Here is a 17,507-nt window from a genome sequence, read left to right as displayed (position 1 = left end):
ATGCTGCCGCCTCCCAGCTCTTGCCTGCACACTGCCAAGAGCCGTTATTTGCCTGCCCACGCATTTGCCATCACAAGTCAAACTCCCCAGATATGAAACTCTTTATTCACCCCTATGACCAGATCCATCTCCCACCTGTGAAGAGAGGGCCACAGGGGTAGGCTTCTCCTCTTGCAGGGGAAGGAAAGTACCTGGAGACAGGAGGAAAACCAGCCACCCACTTCCCAAGGGCTTCTTTAAATAGCTGCACATAAGGCAGTCTCTGCTCCGGGTGAGGAGAAACCATCAGCAGCATCTCCCAGGACACACTCCAGGGCCAGCCTCTGGTGTTTTCTCCCACGGTCATGCTTTACCAGTTGGGTCAGACCTGGGTGAGGGAGGCAGCGTAGACACTACTGAGATCCCCGAGTGGAGGTAGAAAACTGAGGTATCATGTAAATCACCTTTGGGACAAACTTACTGGCATTGCTGCTCTGTCCTACCCAATCTTCCCTGCCCTGAGGAAGATGCGGCACACAGTCCAGTGGGGATCTTCCTCATCCCGTGGTACCCACCCCACAGCTGCGATCCTACCATGGGCAGGACTGTGCAATAGCAACTCCAGCAGCAGTGCCTCTGTCACTCTAGTCCTGGCAAAATAGATTTTTCTTAACTCCAAACTGTTGTGTGAGCAAGGGGCCATGGCAGTCTGTCCATGCCTGCAGTCCCCAGTGGGGAGAGACCCCAGCCCTCAGCAGGGCTGTGACTGCAGCTGCCAAGTCCTCTCATTCTGGTGTTTCTTTCCCCGCTCTGGTGTGACAGGTTTCTCCTCTGGGAAGACAATGGTGGCATATTCAGTCTGGTCAGCCAGCTGGGTCTCGGGGGGCAGCTGGCTGCACTGGTCCCACTGAAACTCCAGCACACCATAGTCCACAGTGGACACAGACACCACAGGGGGCTTCTCTTCCTTCTGCAAGGAAACCCCGTCAGGTTGATTCATCATCTGGAGGTACCCACCATCCCCAGCACAAGCTCCCTTTTTACAGCAAGTGCTGAAAGATCCCAGGAGGGCAAGAGTGATACAAAGCAGAAGGACTCACAGGCCTGGGATAGCATTTGCCCAGAGAAACCAGACCATGAGCCTTGTCACTGCCAAAGCCATGTGGGTCTCAGCCCTCTGCCTCTGCAGGCAGGCTGGGCTCCCTGCCTGCCCAGCCGTGGAAGGCAGTTGTGCTAGGAGTGCTTCTCCCACCTCTCCATTGGGCTCTGATTGCACAGTGTGTGCAAGGAGAGCCTGGAGCCAAGTTTGCTCAGCCCAGAGAGTGAACAGCAAAGGGGGACCTACTCAGTGCCTTCAGGTACCTAATAGAGCTGGGGAGAAGATGGAGCCAGACTCCTCCAAGTGGTGCCTAGCAAAAGCAAGGGAGGAAACAGGCACTAGCTGCAGCAAAATAAATTTTAGTTTAATATGTTGGGAGAACATTTCCTCCCATTTTCTGCAGCAACACAACCCACTGTCAAAGATAACCCCGCTTTGAGCAAGGGCTGGACTAGAGAGACCCCATCCTATCTCAGGCAGCTTTTTGATTTTGTGATGGGGCTGTGGCAGGTGCAGAAAAACTGTTGCAGCTGAGCAGAAAAGATCAAGCACATCAGACAAGACAGGAGAAGCGAGCAGCTTGTGAAGGGCTGATAAAGGAAGGCCCTGCACCTTGCGCACCCCAACAATGCCACAATGCTCCCCAGGGTGTCAGAGACTGAAAACTCACCGCTGGCGTGTTTTCACTTGGTGGTTTCTGCACATCTGCAAAGTAACACATTTGGTTAGAAGATACTTGCATGCCACAACCACGTGGGTGGCTGGGGCTGACCCAGCCTCCACCATCCTAGGAGAGCACTGGACACCACAACCATTGCACCATGCTTCCTCCTTCTCCAGTCAAGTTCTAACACGCTGAGCATTACAAGGACAAGTCAACCAGCCCACAGTCTAGGGTTCAATTGGGATTAGTGGGATGCAATTTCTCAGGGGGTCCCCTCAGAGAGCCCACCTGGGTACCCATGGCATGGCTGAGGCCATGACCAGTACTGTGGCATGAAGGCGATGAGGTGCTCTGAAGGTGCCCAGGCAAGGTGCATGGGAGGGACTCACTACACTAACAAGCAGTACAGAGCCACAGCATGTGGTCTGGGGGCTCCACAAAGGGTAAGCAGGTCCCAAAGCACCCTTCTCCCCTAAGCATGGAGATATCTGTCCCATGGGGACATGCCACAGCTGAGTTCAGCATGCTGAACCAGCCCATGTACCCCAGGGAGCTGCAGGTATCTAGCTGCCCCCAGGTCCCAGCTGGGTTTCCTGGATGTGCATCACCCACCAGGTCCCCTGGCAGACCCTAGCCTCTCAGCCCAGCACAGCCCCTGCAGGTAATCATACCTCCTCTCCTGTATGTGACTGTGAGGTAGCCGAACATCAGCAGCACAACCACCCCAGCCAGCAGCAGGATGCCCAGGAGCACAGCCTTGATGTGGTCTGGGGGGTTGCCTTCCTCCATCTCAGGCTCGTCAGTAGCATTTGTATTCTCAGGGGCTGCTGCAATAGCCATGGAAAAAAGGGGGAACAAAACAGCAGGTCAGGAATGTAAGATGGCCTCTATAGTCCTTGTGAAAGGCAGCAGGAGAACATGGGGGCTGTCCCCAGAAAGGGCTCAGTCTCAGACAAGCTGCCCCAGCCCCGTCATCCCTCTAGGAGCCCTGAATTTGGGCTGAAACAGGGAACATTTTGGTTATGTCCCATTCTTTCCCATTGCAGGTGGTGAGGATGATCCCACACCACAGAGCTGGGGTGCAGGGGGCCGGGGCACCACTCTGCACCCACAGGCAGTGCTGCAGCATGACCCCATGGAGGACGTGGCTTCCCCAAGCCTCCTCACAGCTTCCACATCCTGGGGCCAGCACAGCATCAGCTCACATCGGGAAGAGATGTTGTGAAAGACAGTGACTACTGCAGTGTTTTTCCTTTTCCTTCAGCTCTGCAAAGCCCCCAGTGCTGTCAAGCAAGGCCATCGTAGATCTTGCTGTGGTATCTCAGTCCCCCACACCATAGGGCTACGAGACCCTCCCAGGATATGGTTTTACAGCCACAGTATCTACACCAACACTGGCTGTTCAAGGGGTCTGAGCCCTAGTTGTCACCCCAAACATAATCCCTGTCCCCAGTGTAGTAGTTCAGGGGTGAACGTGGCTCCCTGTGCTGGTCTCCTGCCCCCATCTGTGAGTGAAAGCAGCTCCCTGCATTAGTCTCCTGCCTCCATCCATGGGTAAGGGCTCACTCCTCCCCACAGCATCACTGGGGACACAGCCCCAGCAGAATGGAGACCTCCTGCCTCAGGATCAGATCCAGCTGCAGTGTGGATGGGGGACAGCTTGTGTCCCTGGGCCTCAACCCTGCATGCAAAGGAGCAGGGAAAGGGCAGAGCCGTGCTCTTCTGGCCCACACCAGGTCCTCCCCCAGCAGGGTGCTGCCTGCCTTTTGCCCTGGCACTGCAGTGTGTTTGGAAGCCATAGCACCATGGGAGGACAACAAAGACCTGTCTCCATCAGCTCAGCCCCCAGGCTGACCTGTGACCACCAGGTGGGACCGGTTGCTCTCCATCACTTTATCAGGTTCAAAGAACGTGATCAGTCCACAGTAGTAGGAGCCTGAGTCATTCTGGTGGAGGTTCAGGATCTCAATCTTGAAGGCAGGAGTGTGGTTGGTGAGCACATACTTCTCTGTCTTTGTCTGGTGGTTGTTCCGGCTGATCTCAGCAATTTTTTGGCCTTGACTGTGGTTCATCTCCTTGTACCAGTTGAGGCTGTACTCTGAGCCAGAGTCATTCTCCATTGAGATATTGCAGAAGAAGGTGGCTGAGCTGCCTGCAGGGCGAGTTAACACTGCTGGGAAGAAGGTCACTGTTTGGGAAAGAGGAAACAAGAAACAGACAAGGTTACAGTGGGCACAGGTCTCAAAAACAGCCATACCCCCTCACACAGGAACCAGGGATGCAAGACTAGTCCTCAGCATCACTCTGGATCACAGGGAGGTGCATCAGCCCGTGTCTCTCCCCTGCTGCCAGCCAGAGGGGAATCTGCAGGGGTGGTAACTGTAACGTGAAGTAGTTGCAGTACAGCAAGTTGTGCTCTGGACTGAGCAACCAAGAACACCTGTACTGGAGAAAACTGACTTTAGGGGTTGTATTATTAAAATACAGCATAGATTTCAAAATGTCTGAGCCATCCTTCCTCCAGATGATGCTTCCCCTAAAGCATCTGAGTCCTGGGCCAGGGCAGCACTCCACAGTGCAGCCCATCGTGTGCCTGGCCACCTGCCGGGCTGTTCCACGCTGGGAGCATAGAGTGGGCAGGGGCTGTCCAGGACACAGTATTTATTATTTCCAGCCTAAGACCATCTGACAGGGCAGAGTGACCTGCAGGTTACTCTCCAGCTGCCTGTCCCCACCTGGCACCTACCCTGGGGGTCCTGGCAGTGTTTGCCAGGCTGCTCCCAGCCCAGAGGGAAGTTGGCCATGGCTGAAGCCCTCTCGGCTCTTAGCAGCAGCCCTGCTGCTTCACCCCATTTCCCTGCCTGTGATCCCTGTGGGTTCACACACACCCAGCAGCAGAGATGCTGCAGACAGGGCCAGGCTCACAAAGTCCCAGCTCAGCCAGCCCCATCCAGCAGGATGAGGCAGCTGCTGCTTTAACTTTTTTCCAGAGAAATAAAAAGCAGGAAGCAGCATTTTTCACATGCGTTATCTGACCAAGCAATTCAAACTGCCAGTACTGTGAAAAGTCCCTGCTGTTAAGAAATTTATCTTCCCTTTTCAGATATCACCACCAATAGCAGCCCTCGGGCTTGCAGGCAAGGGTTAGAAAGTCCCTCCTGTCCCTCCAGCACTAGCCTGAAGCTGTAAGACCAGGACCTCATCATCACCAACCAGAAAAGGAACCCAGATGAAAAGATAAAAGATTAGATGGAAGACTGGGCTGAGAAATGAGGGATGAGACTGAACACAAGGAGGGAGAGAGGGAAGTGCCCCAGTTCCCATGGGCAGTGCTGGCTGCAACAGTGCCCACATGGAGAGATGTAATTTTTGCAGTGCTCTGGGTTTCTTCTGTTTAACAGGAAACATTTGGCAGGCTCTGGGCTTTGCTTCCTACCCAGTGCCAGCAATAAATGGAGCACTGAGAACTCCTGGAAGAAAAGGTTAGGTCTGTATGTTTCCCCATACCTTCCCAGCAGCAGAAGTAACACCTGCTCCAAAGGACACCCAGCCCTGCGATCATCCTCAGTGCCAAAAATACACAAAGGCACCAAAGAAAGAGCCGGTCTGGGAGGAAAGGCAGACACAGCTGCCTCAGGGCTCTTGCTTGCTCTGCCCAGACTCACTCCTTCCCCTCCACCTCCCCTTCTGCCCCAAGGGTCACCCCAAGCAAAACCACAGGCAGGACCCTGGCTCCATCAGGGTCAAGTCCAAACCAGGAGGTGCAGCCCGAGGATGTAAGAGCCAGAGCAGAAAACCCCAGACCCTGAATGGCACTGGCAAATCCAGAGGCTCAACACCAAACCCCATCTGAGGCCACTGTGCCCACAACACTGCTACGGTGCCAGCGCTGCGGGCTATGGACCTGTCCCCTTGTCCATCCTTTAGCACCATTTCTGCCCTGAGCTTCTCGCATTTCCCTTGCTTCAGCCACGTGTACACAAAAGCTTTGCATTTTCTGCCTTCTTGATGCCAGAGCTATTTTTAACTGCAAAGCCCCCAGCCCTTAGACATTTTCCACCAGCTGCAAATGACATGGGCCATGCCAGCGAGCACGCCGCCCTGGTACCTACCCTGGCGGCACCCAGCCAGCACGGGGCCGCAGCAGAGCAGGACAGCGCAGATGCCAGTCAAGGCCACCTCCATGCTGCCCCACGTTGTCTTCAAGGCACTCTGAGCCATGGCGAGCCAGTGGGTGCCCTGCCCGGGCAGGTGCCCAGTGCCGTGCCGTGCCGCCCCCAGCTCGCTCCGTGCTTCCTCCCCAGCAGCGGCGGCTCGGTCTCTGGTGCACGCAGCAGGGGCTGGGGTGGAAATGAAACGTGCCTGTCTCTGCCCCAGAGGGAAACCCGGGCTGCCTCCCGCCCCCGGCTTCCTCCCCAGGGATCAGCTGAGCCCGGCCTGACCCCTTCCCCGCCCCGTGCGCTCCCACGCAGGCACCCAGGGATGGGCGCCTCAGAGCCCGCTCCTCATCCTGGGGAAAGCTCCCAGGGACTACAGGGAACATCTTCAGCTCCAAGCCTGGCCCGTAAGTAAAAGGGCTGTCCTGGGTTCCCAGGCACCCGTGGTTGCTCCCACTGCCACGGAAATACAGGCATAAAGCTCTTTACCACCACTCTAGCATTAAGAAGCAGGCATTATTTATTGTGGCACTGGATATGTGGGGGATCACTCCACCCAACGTGCATGCCCAACTATTTCACGAGTCCTATTTTATGTTACATAGCTATACATTCTTTACATTTCCCAATGCAATTATTTGCCTATGTACAAGTCTTTCCCAGACCTCCATTAATATTATTATGTCCTTTTACATCTGGGTAGCTATGCCTCCAGGTGGTCACCCCCACAGTTTGATGGTCCTTATCTCCTCTTCCTCCCATTGTTTGCCCCATGACTCCCAGAACCCCTAAAGTTCTTGCATATATCCCCAACTTAACACTCCACAAACCGCAGAACCAGCCTGCTTTTTCTGTTGCCAACCCTCCCTTATCACTTCACGCATTCATTGACCAAAATAAACAATTCTACATACAAAAACTACAAAGCCTAAGCAATAGCTGGCCCCAAGGACATAGCCCACCTGCAACTAAAAGCTGGGTGTTTTACACACTTGAACAAAGGTTCATGAAGCAACTACAGCATTGTATCACCACCAGGTGCCCAGGGCAGTGGAGTGTTGGGGGACAGGTGGCACTGGGCAGCCAGGCAGGGTCTGAGTAGCCATGGGGCACCTAGTGTCAGGTTGCTCCCATTGGGAAGGGAGAAGAGAGGAGAGGAGGAGAAGGAGAAAGGAAAAGATGGAAGAGAACAAGGAGAAGAAAGAAGGAAAAGGAGGAGATGGAGTTTTGCCTCCTCTGGTGTGTTTCTCCACAGGCAGATCTGCCGAGAGCAGGGGCAGGAGCCCAGGGCTGGGGTGCTGTTATTGGGGTGACCTTTGCAGCAGACTGTTTTAATTTCTCTGCTGGCAATTTTCCCCACTCACCGCACTGACTAATACTCACATAGGAAATAACCAGTGGTGAAAGCATGCTGGTGGCTGGCTCCTCCTCTTCTCTCAAACACAGCCTCAGTGACCTGCAATTTTGGAAAATGCCCAGGAAAAATTAATAATCATAGTGAAGGATGCAGTTCTTACAATGATTTCATTATTTTCCATGCTTTCAGGAATGAGCTGCAGGGTTGGGGCTTGCTTATCTCTTGCTTTCAAATGTGGCCTCAGCAGGCAAGTGGGCTAGGGGAATCGCTCCTAATTCAGGATGGCCAAGGAGGAGTTTCTGAGCCTTAAAAAAACAAACAAAAAACTATCAAAACCAGCCAGCTGCAACAAGGCTTTTACCATCCCTTACCAGGTTAACTTCAATAAGTAGAGCCCATGCCTTGCCCCAAAACAGCCATTAATCCCCCACCCAAGGTTTCAAAAGTTCATCTACTGTCCATGCTGTTTCCTTATCCTCTTCAGAGCAGTCCACCCTGCTTCTTGTATCTGCTGTGTCTGGATTCCTCCTTCTCCAGCTCCTTTTCCAGCCAGCCCCTCCTCATCCAGGACCCCTGCTTCCCCCAGGGCCTCTCCTACATGCAGGGCACTCTCTCCCCCCTCTGCTTCTTCAGAGTCTTGCCTCAGCCTATGCCCTTCCCCTTAGAGCTATTTAACTACTTAGCAGGAACCAGCCACAGCTGCACCTTATCCACATCAGCCAACCCACCGCCCCTGAAGCCAGCCCACAGCTGTACATTATTGATGTTCGTTAACCTGCCTTCATTCCTCTGCAATTCCTCTACACTCACCCTGGGTTGGTGGCTCAGTCCAGCCTGCCCTGTGTCTTCTTTTTCCAGTCTTCTGCTGGTCTTGTAGTGTCACTCCTTTCTCATGAGCTTCTGGCCCTGCTTGGGCAGCAGAGCAAGCCTGAGGGTTGTCCCCAGCTTGTCACCTTCCCACGCTGCCTGGCCAGAGGCCACTGCACTGCCTGGCCAGGTGGCAAGGGGAGCACATACGCACACATGGACAATGGTGCACGTGGGCTTCAAAGTGGACATCACCTCTTTGTTCACAATTTGCTGCATTCCCATTTGAAAAAAAAAACAAACAAACAAACCTAAATAAACTAAAGCTGAACCCCAGAAAATATGGAAGCTTACAGGAAGGAGGCTTTTCCACCTCAAGGCTTTGTGCCCCCAGATGGTGACACTAGGCATCCAGGGCAGGTGTGGGGAGGCTTGTTTAGCACTTGCAACATGTTTTGGTTTCTAGAGGCGGAAGATGTGATGGGTATCACCACCACGATCGCGACTTGCTGAGCCAGGGATCGGCAGGAAAAACTGGCTCATCCTCCCCGCCCCGCGCAGCAGCAGAAGGCTCTGATTAAAATCATTGCACAAATTGCTCAAACTTTCCAACGCACAGTTGAAATGGGGCATAAGTTGGTACCTGGGGCAGGGAGGCTGCCACATCCACGAGAAGCCAACAGAGGCTAGATACAGACTGTACACCAATGTTTTTGGATGCTCAGGTTCCTTCAGAAACCCATGCCCCAGTGGTCCCCCACTACCCCCCAGCAGGCTGGGGACTGGCACCAACACCAGCGCCTTTCCAGGCTACTTGGGGTGCAGGATGAGGCTGTGTGCCAGGCTGCTCGCAGAGCCAGAGTATGCAGCAGAAACCACAGGGGAGGGCAAGCCAGGAGCTCTCTATCAGCACGCTGATAGAAAGCTTGCTCCACTGCTAGAAAGGGAACAGGTGGGGTTTATTCCCCTTTTGCAAAAAAACCCCAAACTTTAAAAGGATTACAAGAATAAAGAAAAGATCAATCTCGCTGCTAGGAAGCCTCTGCAGGGGAAAGCAAGGTGAGCAGCTGTGCTGTGCCCCAGCCCAGCGTGTGCCCCAGGTGCTGGCATTGCCAAGGAGCCCAGCTCCGGCCCCACAGCAGCCCCTGGGCTTCAGGCAGGCTTTGCATCCTGCCTGCACCCTGCCTGTGCCCTGCCTGCACCCTGCCAGACCAACGCAGCTCCCACTGGCTCTTGCACCAGCTTCTCCAGCACTGAGAACAGTCTGGCCCCAGCTGTGCTATGGCTACCTGCTCATGCTGGTAAATAATCTCCAGCCCAATGGGGTGGATGGTACATCTTGGGACTAGCTGCAGAGGCCTGAAGAAGGTCTTTTGATGCTTAAAAAAAATGAATTCTCTTTCTCTGAGCTGGAACATGGCAAATTGGATAGGGTGGTCCTATTTGGCCACCAAAAGAGCAAAAGAAGGGCTAAAAGGGAAGGAGAAAGAGAAGGGAGAAAAAGTTTGTTCTTCAAAACTGAGACAGGAACTTCAGCAAGCACGTCACACCCCTTCATTGAACCACAAATGTCCTTTTTTTCCCCAACAAGAAGCTGGCCCAACATGTCGGCAAGAGTTCCACCAACACAGCTGAGACCTGGATGAAGCCCTAGTTTCCTGCAGCCGTCAATGTCAAAGCACACAGCTATCACCTTGAGTAGACACCTCAAAGGATCGAGGATCAGTCCCAAAATGGCTTGAAAACATCTGTGGTATTTAAGGGCACTGAAAATTTGGCAGATGAAGGAGGAAGCGATGACTGAACACCTCAAATGGAGCCGACTGAAGCCCAGAGCTGAATGTTCTCAAAACCCAGGGAAAGCAAAGCTTCCCAAATGAGGTGGAGAACATAAATTACCGCAAAAAGATGCTGAGGAAGAGAAACCCACAAGTTCCCAATGCTCCCTCCCCTGTTGGTTTGGTTGAATTCACATTTGAAGGCCTGACCCAGGCAGGAGGTGTCTGGGGCAAGAAGAGGAAACGGTTAATAGTGTTTGCAAATAAACACAGACACTTCTCAGAAAGTCTCAGATAATTCTCAGAAATTAGGAAGGCCCTGCAAATGTCACCGCCACCGCCACCGGACCCTGCAGGGAAAGGCAGTGGCCCCAGTGGGTGAGTAAGTAGCAAGTGAGTAGAGGGATGGAGCTGGAGCCGAGGCACAAAACTTCTTCTTTACCAAGCAGGAATCCACAGGGCCTGGGCAGGGCAATGGTAACTGCGATGCGAAGGTGCTGCACGGGTACAGCACGGGGCCACCACCACCTTCAGCACGGCAGTGGGGTGCCACTCCTGCTGGTGGGCAGAGACGATGCCCAGCCTGGCGGTACTAAGGGCTCCAATGGACCATCTCTAGCGAGCAGTGCTGCTAAAGCTCATGCAAATCAGGAGGTACTGCTCAGGGTCTCAGCAACCCACCTGTGCTCAGAGCAGGATGCAGCAGGACCCAGACCAGTTGGGATGCATCCATACATCCCAAGCAAAACTCCAGCAGAGGTACCTCCTGCCTCCTGTTGCAACTTCACGCCCTGAGTGTCCACCTCTGTGGTGCACCTCTAGGCAGCACCCTGCCCACAGGGCCCCCACCCCAGGCACCCCCCCGGCCCTGCCACACATGATGGCCCCCTCCAGCTCCTTGTGCCCAGCAGCAGCATGCTCTGCACGGCACCAGCTGAGCCTTCACACTGTTTCCATTCAAAGCAGGGTGAAGGGCCTGGGGACCTTTCTCGGCAGCGTCACCCGCTGCACGTAGGAAGTGCGATGGTGGAGATTGCTGCATGGAGATAAACAGCAGAGGAAGCAGGATGTCAGCTTCTCAGGAGGGGGCTGTCACCCACAATCCATCGCCAGCCTTCCCTGGGACAGGCAACAGCTGGGGACAGGGAAAAGAGCACAAGGGTGTGATGAGGGGGGACGATATTCAAGCATGGGAGCAGGCTGCCGGGGGAGGTGGTGGAATCACAGTGCCTGGAGGTGTTTGAAAAACACGTCGATGCGGTGCTTAGTGACGTGGTTTAGTGGCGGATGCGGCAGTCCTGGGTTGACGTTGGACTTGATGATCTCAAAGGTCTTTTCTAACATACGCGACTCTATGACTCTCTGATTCCATGAGAGAGGGGAGCGACAGTTTTAGGCCTTACTGGAAAATATCCGAAGTTCCTGGAGGGAAGGCGCAAGGCTGGGCTCTCCGTGTTGGGATGTGTGGTTGGGAGGCGGGCAGGGACAGCACGGGGGCAGGCATCGGGGGAACGGGCTCGTAACGGCGACGGCCCCGGGACACGCTCCCCGCTGCCCGCACCCGCCGGGGCTGGGACGCCACGGGGACCGCGCCGCCCGCCCGGCACCCGCCCCCGCCGGGCCCCGGGCGAGGGAGCGGGCACTGGCCGGGGCTGCGGCTGCCCCCCGAGATGGGGCGGGGGGGGGGTGGGTACCGGAGACGCTGCCCGACACGCGGCCGCTCGCTCGCCCCCCGCCGCCGACTGCCGCCCCCCGCCCCCCGCAGCGGCCGGCCCGCCAGGCCCCCATGTACCGGCGTACATATGCATATTGCAAGCATTAACCACTCATTCAGCGATCGTTTTATTGCATAAATTTCTTAACTGTAAAAAATGTAAAAAAACTTTTTCGACAAACGTAAAAAAACCCAACACCTCCTGTGCCACCCCCCGCGCTCGCCCCCCGCTCCCCCGTGCCCCCCCCACGGTGCCCTCGCCCCCCGCTCCACGAGCCTGACCCCCCGTGCCCCCCCCCCTCCGCCGGCGGTGCCCGGTCCCCGCTCCGTGGGCCCGCCTCGCCGTGCCCTGTTCCCCCCGTGCCCGGTGCCCCCCGTACTCGGTGCCCGCTCCCCCCATGGCCGCTCCCCCCGTGCCCCGCCCCCGCCGTGGCCGGTGCCCCCCGTGCCCGCCCCCCGCTCTCGGCCGTGCCGCTCCCCGCTCCGTAGCCCCGCCCCACGGTGCGGCCGTGCCCCCCCGTACCCGCCCCCGGCGCGCGCGGCGGGGCGGGGCGCGGCGCTGTGACGCACGGTGGCGCCCCGTGACGCGGCGGAGGCGGAAGTGGCGCGGGTTGCCGCGGTAACCAACGCCGGGGCGGCCTGCGGGGCGCCGTGGCCATGGGCGAGCTGGGCCCGGACGACGGTGCCGGGAACACGTACAGCCTGCGGCCCGGCCTCCAGCAGCGGTGAGCGGGGCCGGGAAGGGGATGCTGAGCGCGGGGGTGCCCCGGGGGCTTTGGGCCCGGGGGCGCGGGGCTGCGATGGCACTGCTGAGGAGGAGGGGGTGCCTGGTCGTGAGGCCGAGTGGGGGGTGTTGGGAACGGGGGAGTCCCGGGGGTCTGGGGACTTGGGGGGGGCACTGGGGTCCCAGACCGGCTTTGACACCAGACAGAGGGGAGTGTGGGTGAGGAGGGGGCAGAGGTGGGGGGCGCCGATGGGGGCTGGTTTCGCACCAGCATTTGTGGGTGTTTGGCCTTTGGCAGGGCTGGTTAAATATCTCCATCTTAGCTGGCCTCTTTTTCCCCATAGTTTCTCATTTGTCCTTTTTCTGTGATATGTAAAAACTAAATTTTCCCAAGTGGGGTTATCTATGTTTCTACATGTTACTTTTTGAGCCTTCTGTTGGGTTTTTTTGCCCTGCTAGGTTTAAATCGTCCACAGTAAAAGAATGTATCCATGCAATACTGAAGGAGAAGCTGGCCAATGTACAGTATGTCCCAGAAGAAATGCCTCAGCTTACAAAGTTTCTATCAGAGACAATAAAAGACAGACTGAAAGGTAAGGAGGTTTGCTAGGGAAGGCATTTCTTTTCTTACTGTGTCCTTTCCCTTTTGACAAAATCACTCTCTCCTCCTTTGTTCTTGAAACCTATTCCTTCCCCGCTGACTGACTCCAGTCTACCGTTATGAAACAATCTGTCCTACATAGATACGTTCCTCGCCTGCAGAACTAGAAACCTAATTCAAGCAGACAAGATTTGTTTTTGTATAGACTGGCTGGTGTGGGGATGTCAGCCCTGGGAGGGGCTGCAGGGGAAAAGAAGCTGCATTAGAAGTGATGCTACTTTGCAGCTTGCTTCAATAAACAAACATTCGTGCTTTTTTTCTGCTGCAAGTTATGTTAGAGTTGGGTCAGAGTGGAGTAGTAAGGAGATCAGAACAAGGCTCAGTGGATGCAGGGAAGAGGGAGAGAGTTAGGAGCAGTCAGCCAAGGAGAGGTGTGACTACAGCCTTACAGCACTGGAGAAAGGTTGTGGTGGTGCTGTGCAGGATGACCTCCAGCGTTTTTGAGTTCAGGAACTGAACTTCAGGCTCCAGCAGGTGTTTCCTGTGTTCAGTGCTGGAACAAGTACATAGATGCATGTTGGCATGGTTGCTTGGGGTTTTTTTTATCTCCTTCCTGGGACAGGCCGCTAGTCTATCTGCTGGGCTGGCCTGACACTGTGGGACAGACATACCATTCACCCTTGGCAGGAACCATGGAATTCCATTTCTCCCAGAGTGAGTTCTGCATCTGCTTTAAAGCCAGCAGCAGCTGGAGTCCCAGCACGTGTTGGTGCTGAGCTAATATGCACAGGGCTTGGCTTCAGCAATCTGTAAACAGTCACAGTACCCTGAAGTGAGATTGACCCAGTGTGGCTGTTGTGGCATCTCTGATGAGCATTGTCGTGGTTGACAGCCAGACCCAGCACATTGCATTCAGTCCTCCAGTGGAAACTATGCACTGGAGTCTTCCCAGGACACTGCTTTGTGAATCTATGTTTTATTTTAAACATGCTTGTTCTTATTTGGCTTCTGGAATATTGCTATGGGCTGACTGGATCTGGCCTGTGCCCTGAAGGTATTTCTTTACTATTGTAAAACAGCTGCATATCTTCACAGACACATGACCCACATGTGCTTTTATGTGGCCTTTTATCCCAGCTCAGAAGCAAGGGAAACACCTAGGTGGCAGAAAAATCTCTACAATACCTTTGCATCAGAACAGTTTTAAAATAAAACAGGTTTTTTTCAGATTGGATTTTGTCTACCAGCAGCCTTATTTACATTCTTTCCATGTGTTCAGTTCTTGGAAGTTGTCAAAGTAGAATGCTGACACATAATATGGCTGTTCATGGGTATCTTCTGCTTTAGATGCATCTTTTGATGGATACCAAATACCCTGTTTACCCTTTTACTCCAATAAAACCACAGTACTCTGTACCTAGGAAGATGAAGCTGCCACGCAGCCTGTCTACTTTGCAAATTGCATGGACTTGTACAGGACATGGCTTTGTAACCAGAAATCTTCAGCTTTCTGTGTTCTGTTTTGTACTTATATTTTAAACATGATGTTGCTTTCACTATTTTTTTTCTGTCTCTCCAGAAGAGGGATTTGACAGGTACAAAATGGTGGTGCAGGTTGTGATTGGAGAGCAGAGAGGAGAAGGAGTGAAGTAAGTTTTGCACCTTCTAATTGTATTTTTATCACTTTTGTTGGGTTTGAGTGGGGTTTTTTTGTTTTATTATTTGAAAACTGCTTCCAGCTTTCCTAGGTACAAAGATCTCTCTGCAGATGATAGTGTGAAGCGCTTTCTTTCCTCTTTAAGTGGCAAGTGAGGGCTTGGATTGTGATTGAATTATTTGGAGATAATTGGCTGTATGGTGGTTCTTAGCAAGCTGAAATGCTACAAAGCATTTGTGAGGAGTGTTGCAGAACGGCATTTTACATTTTATTCATAATGAACTGGAGCATGCACCCAGTCCATTCTCAAGGCCCTGCTGGAGCACGAGAGCTATGGTTAACTCACTTCTGTCTAAAGCCAGATTTCCATAAATACTTCGTGTGCATTTAATCCCCCCAGGTAGGCATTTTTCCGAAGCTTAAACTTCTGTAATCCCCATGCAGTACTGTCACGGGAATCGAGCCTAGGCTGTGGGTGCTGAGCCCTTGCAGTCTAGCTCCAGACAAAAGAATTCCTCTTGGCTGCAGTAGTGGGCTGTAGCTTTCCATTACTAGTGAGCAGGGAGAATGCAAAAGAGAACAGCCCACAAGGTTTATGTGCTTTATCTGCTGGGCTTATCTTTATTATTGTGCTCAGTACTGCAGCAGAAGGTAAGTGCAGCAGAGCTGTAATCAGATCTGCTGTCTCAATGTTCTGGAGGTCAGGAAAGAGTATTTGTACCGGCTGCTCAGGCTTTTGTTGGAATGTCTGCAGGCAGACTGCTTCAAAAGCCTGGCACCAGGGGGAACGGTTCAATGAGGTGGTCTGATTTGAAATGCTAAGCCCAGTAAGGCAGGCTGACAGAGCAATTGGGGAAATGTCTGGTTTGCAATAGGCAGGAGGCAAGACTGAAGCCACTAACGTCCTTAATGCCCAATACTGGGTAGTCAGAGCATTCCAGAGGCAGAGTAGAATACTGGACTGAAAAAAAAAAGCCAAATCACCCTAAGGGCTAAAGTAACTTAAAAAAATTTATTAAATTCAACAATCTTATAACAGTAAGTCATGTATGTAGGGATAGGAACAACACACTGTGCTACAAACAGGGACAAGTCAGCTGAGACTGACTGGGGCAGATGGGGAGTTGGGCATTCACAGCAGAGAAGGGAGTGTCAATGACCTTAGACACTGCAGCAGCAGTGTCTGGTCTGTAATATCCTGTTACAGTCCAGTTGCTTGTCTTCAATGTAAGGCTTGGACTGAAGCACATTGTAGATAAAGGCCAGCAGGATGGTCAGGGAACAGAAAGTATAGATACGAAAGTTTGGCTCATGGTCTACTAATACGATGTCTGCCAAGGAAAATGATATCTCCTTATAAATAAGTTGGGAGTATGTACCACAAGGGTGCAGGAGGTGAAGGACAAGAAGCTAAACTAGCCACCAATACACATAGGCTGGAATGGAACACCACAGCAGTGAGATTTCAAGCCCAGCTGCACAGTGGAGGTGGCAGTGAGTTTGAAGGTGGAGCTTAATCCACACACAGAGGGGGTTACAGCATGTGGTGGAATTCAGCAGTGGGGATTTAGGATCTAGATTTGGGAGAATGCTTCCTATTTCCTTTATCTTTAAAGGAAGTTCAGTTTGCTTTTCAAGGAAAGTATCTGTGATCACTTAGGTCCTGACATGTGAACTCTGGGTGATGGCTCCACTCTGTCTCCTTTGTCTAGTATGGCTGCACGATGTTTCTGGGATGCTGACACTGACAGCTGTGCTCATGATGTGTTCATGAATGTAAGTCTTGGCTGTTTTACTGTGGGAAGGTGTAAAGCTACTTGCTTTTGTATGAGAGGCAGAGTGACCTTAAATATGAAGCAGGGAAGAATAAACCCCCCAACCACTAGAAGGACAGAACCAAGACTCTGTTGATAAGATTTACATTTTCATTCACAAAACATTTAGATGTAATGTCCGACATAGTAAAAATTATTTACTGAGTAGTTCATGCAGTACAAAACTTGTTACAGTCACACCATTTTACAGGTGGGGAGAGGAAGCATGAGAGATAAAGTCTATTCTTACATGCTTTGCCGAACTGCTGTCATGGAGTATGGCTGGAATCCAGAACTGAGCAAAAGTCAAGGTTTTATTTCATTATTATTTTTATTTTATTTTAAACTGACACCTAGACACCTGCAGGTTTGTGGATGGAATAAATTGAGGCACTTGTAGCATTCGGACATGCTGACATTGGTTACACCACAAGTGAGGTGAATAAGAAACAACTGAAAGACAGAAAATTGAAATATATTGCAATATAAGATTATGCACTGGTCTAAATGTGCCCTTAGGTTAGCCTTTTCAGTTAGGCCAGTAAAGAGCTTGACTTTATTAACATGGAGCCTTTCTCTGTTTTCTCCAGGACAGCCTGTTTTGTGTGGTAGCTGCGTTTGGCTGCTTCTACTACTGAAGACAGTAAACACTGTGCCAGAAGGACAGAGGTGGGGGAGAATGCTTTAGGGTATTCCTTTGTTCAAGTGCACAAAAGCATCCTGTTCTTCCTTAAGTACCTAACAAAGTAACAGCTCTACAAAGCATGTCCTACAGCTGTTCTACATGCTATGACATTCCTTCTTCCTTGTGGATATGGGTATGGATATGGCTTTAAGCACAATATTATCATGTCCTTTATTTAAATTGCCCTCTGTTTTTATGTAGTGTGTTAGTTTTGTCCTAAAAGTGTACTGCCAATAGCTGTTGTTTCTAAGGCAAACTCAACTTTCATCTTGAAAGGGTTCTGTTGCATTTATTTTTGTTAATTTTCTGAAATTAATTAAATATTTATAAGAAATGTAACATAATAAATCTATGTATTTAATATTTCCTCTTCTGTGGGTTGACCCTTGCCATTTCCACTGTTTGTCCTTTTCTTCCACTCTCCCAAGATGCACTAGCCTGGATGGCTTGTCTGTGCTTCTCAGATAAGCG

The 17,507-nt window shown here is 52.4% G+C and overlaps 2 protein-coding genes across 3 annotated transcripts; one reads left to right on the top strand and one right to left on the bottom strand.

Moving 5' to 3' along the window:
• Positions 1-86: 86 nt before the first annotated feature.
• On the bottom strand, positions 87-6,207 carry PDCD1 (programmed cell death 1). Its single transcript, XM_080409386.1, has 5 exons — positions 5,855-6,207; positions 3,598-3,930; positions 2,414-2,569; positions 1,749-1,783; positions 87-949 (listed from the first exon to the last, which is right to left on the bottom strand). Exons 1-5 carry the CDS (start codon positions 5,961-5,963, stop codon positions 731-733), a joined length of 852 nt encoding a protein of 283 aa, XP_080265512.1. The 5' UTR covers positions 5,964-6,207; the 3' UTR covers positions 87-730.
• Positions 6,208-12,091: 5,884 nt separating this feature from the next.
• Positions 12,092-17,402, top strand: DYNLT2B (dynein light chain Tctex-type 2B). Of its 2 annotated transcripts, XM_080409396.1 has the most exons (6): positions 12,092-12,280; positions 12,739-12,872; positions 14,460-14,529; positions 16,250-16,313; positions 16,563-16,662; positions 16,942-17,402. In XM_080409396.1, the coding sequence occupies exons 1-6, from the start codon at positions 12,213-12,215 to the stop codon at positions 17,037-17,039; spliced, it is 534 nt and encodes a 177-aa protein (XP_080265522.1). In that variant the 5' UTR covers positions 12,092-12,212; the 3' UTR covers positions 17,040-17,402. The 2 variants fall into 2 exon arrangements, with proteins under 2 accessions (XP_080265522.1, XP_080265523.1); XM_080409397.1 differs by lacking the exon at positions 16,563-16,662 and having other exon boundaries at positions 12,121-12,280.
• The last annotated feature ends 105 nt before the right edge of the window (positions 17,403-17,507 follow it).

This window comes from Falco punctatus (genome assembly GCF_963210335.1).
Source record: "Falco punctatus genome assembly, chromosome: 13".
Lineage (NCBI taxonomy): Eukaryota > Metazoa > Chordata > Aves > Falconiformes > Falconidae > Falco > Falco punctatus.
Note: the sequence above shows the minus strand (reverse complement) of the source record. Positions and strands in the feature narration are given on the sequence as shown.

Coding starts and splice junctions, on each gene's coding strand:
- PDCD1 (XM_080409386.1), bottom strand. CDS start 5,963: ATGGCTCAGAGTGCCTTGAAGACAACGTGGGGCAGCATGGAGGTGGCC. Junction 3,931..5,854: donor GCTGGCTGGGTGCCGCCAGG/GTAGGTACCAGG, acceptor TTTCCCAAACAG/TGACCTTCTTCCCAGCAGTG. Junction 950..1,748: donor CAAGTGAAAACACGCCAGCG/GTGAGTTTTCAG, acceptor GTTTCCTTGCAG/AAGGAAGAGAAGCCCCCTGT.
- DYNLT2B (XM_080409396.1), top strand. CDS start 12,213: ATGGGCGAGCTGGGCCCGGACGACGGTGCCGGGAACACGTACAGCCTG. Junction 12,873..14,459: donor AATAAAAGACAGACTGAAAG/GTAAGGAGGTTT, acceptor CTGTCTCTCCAG/AAGAGGGATTTGACAGGTAC. Junction 14,530..16,249: donor CAGAGAGGAGAAGGAGTGAA/GTAAGTTTTGCA, acceptor TCCTTTGTCTAG/TATGGCTGCACGATGTTTCT.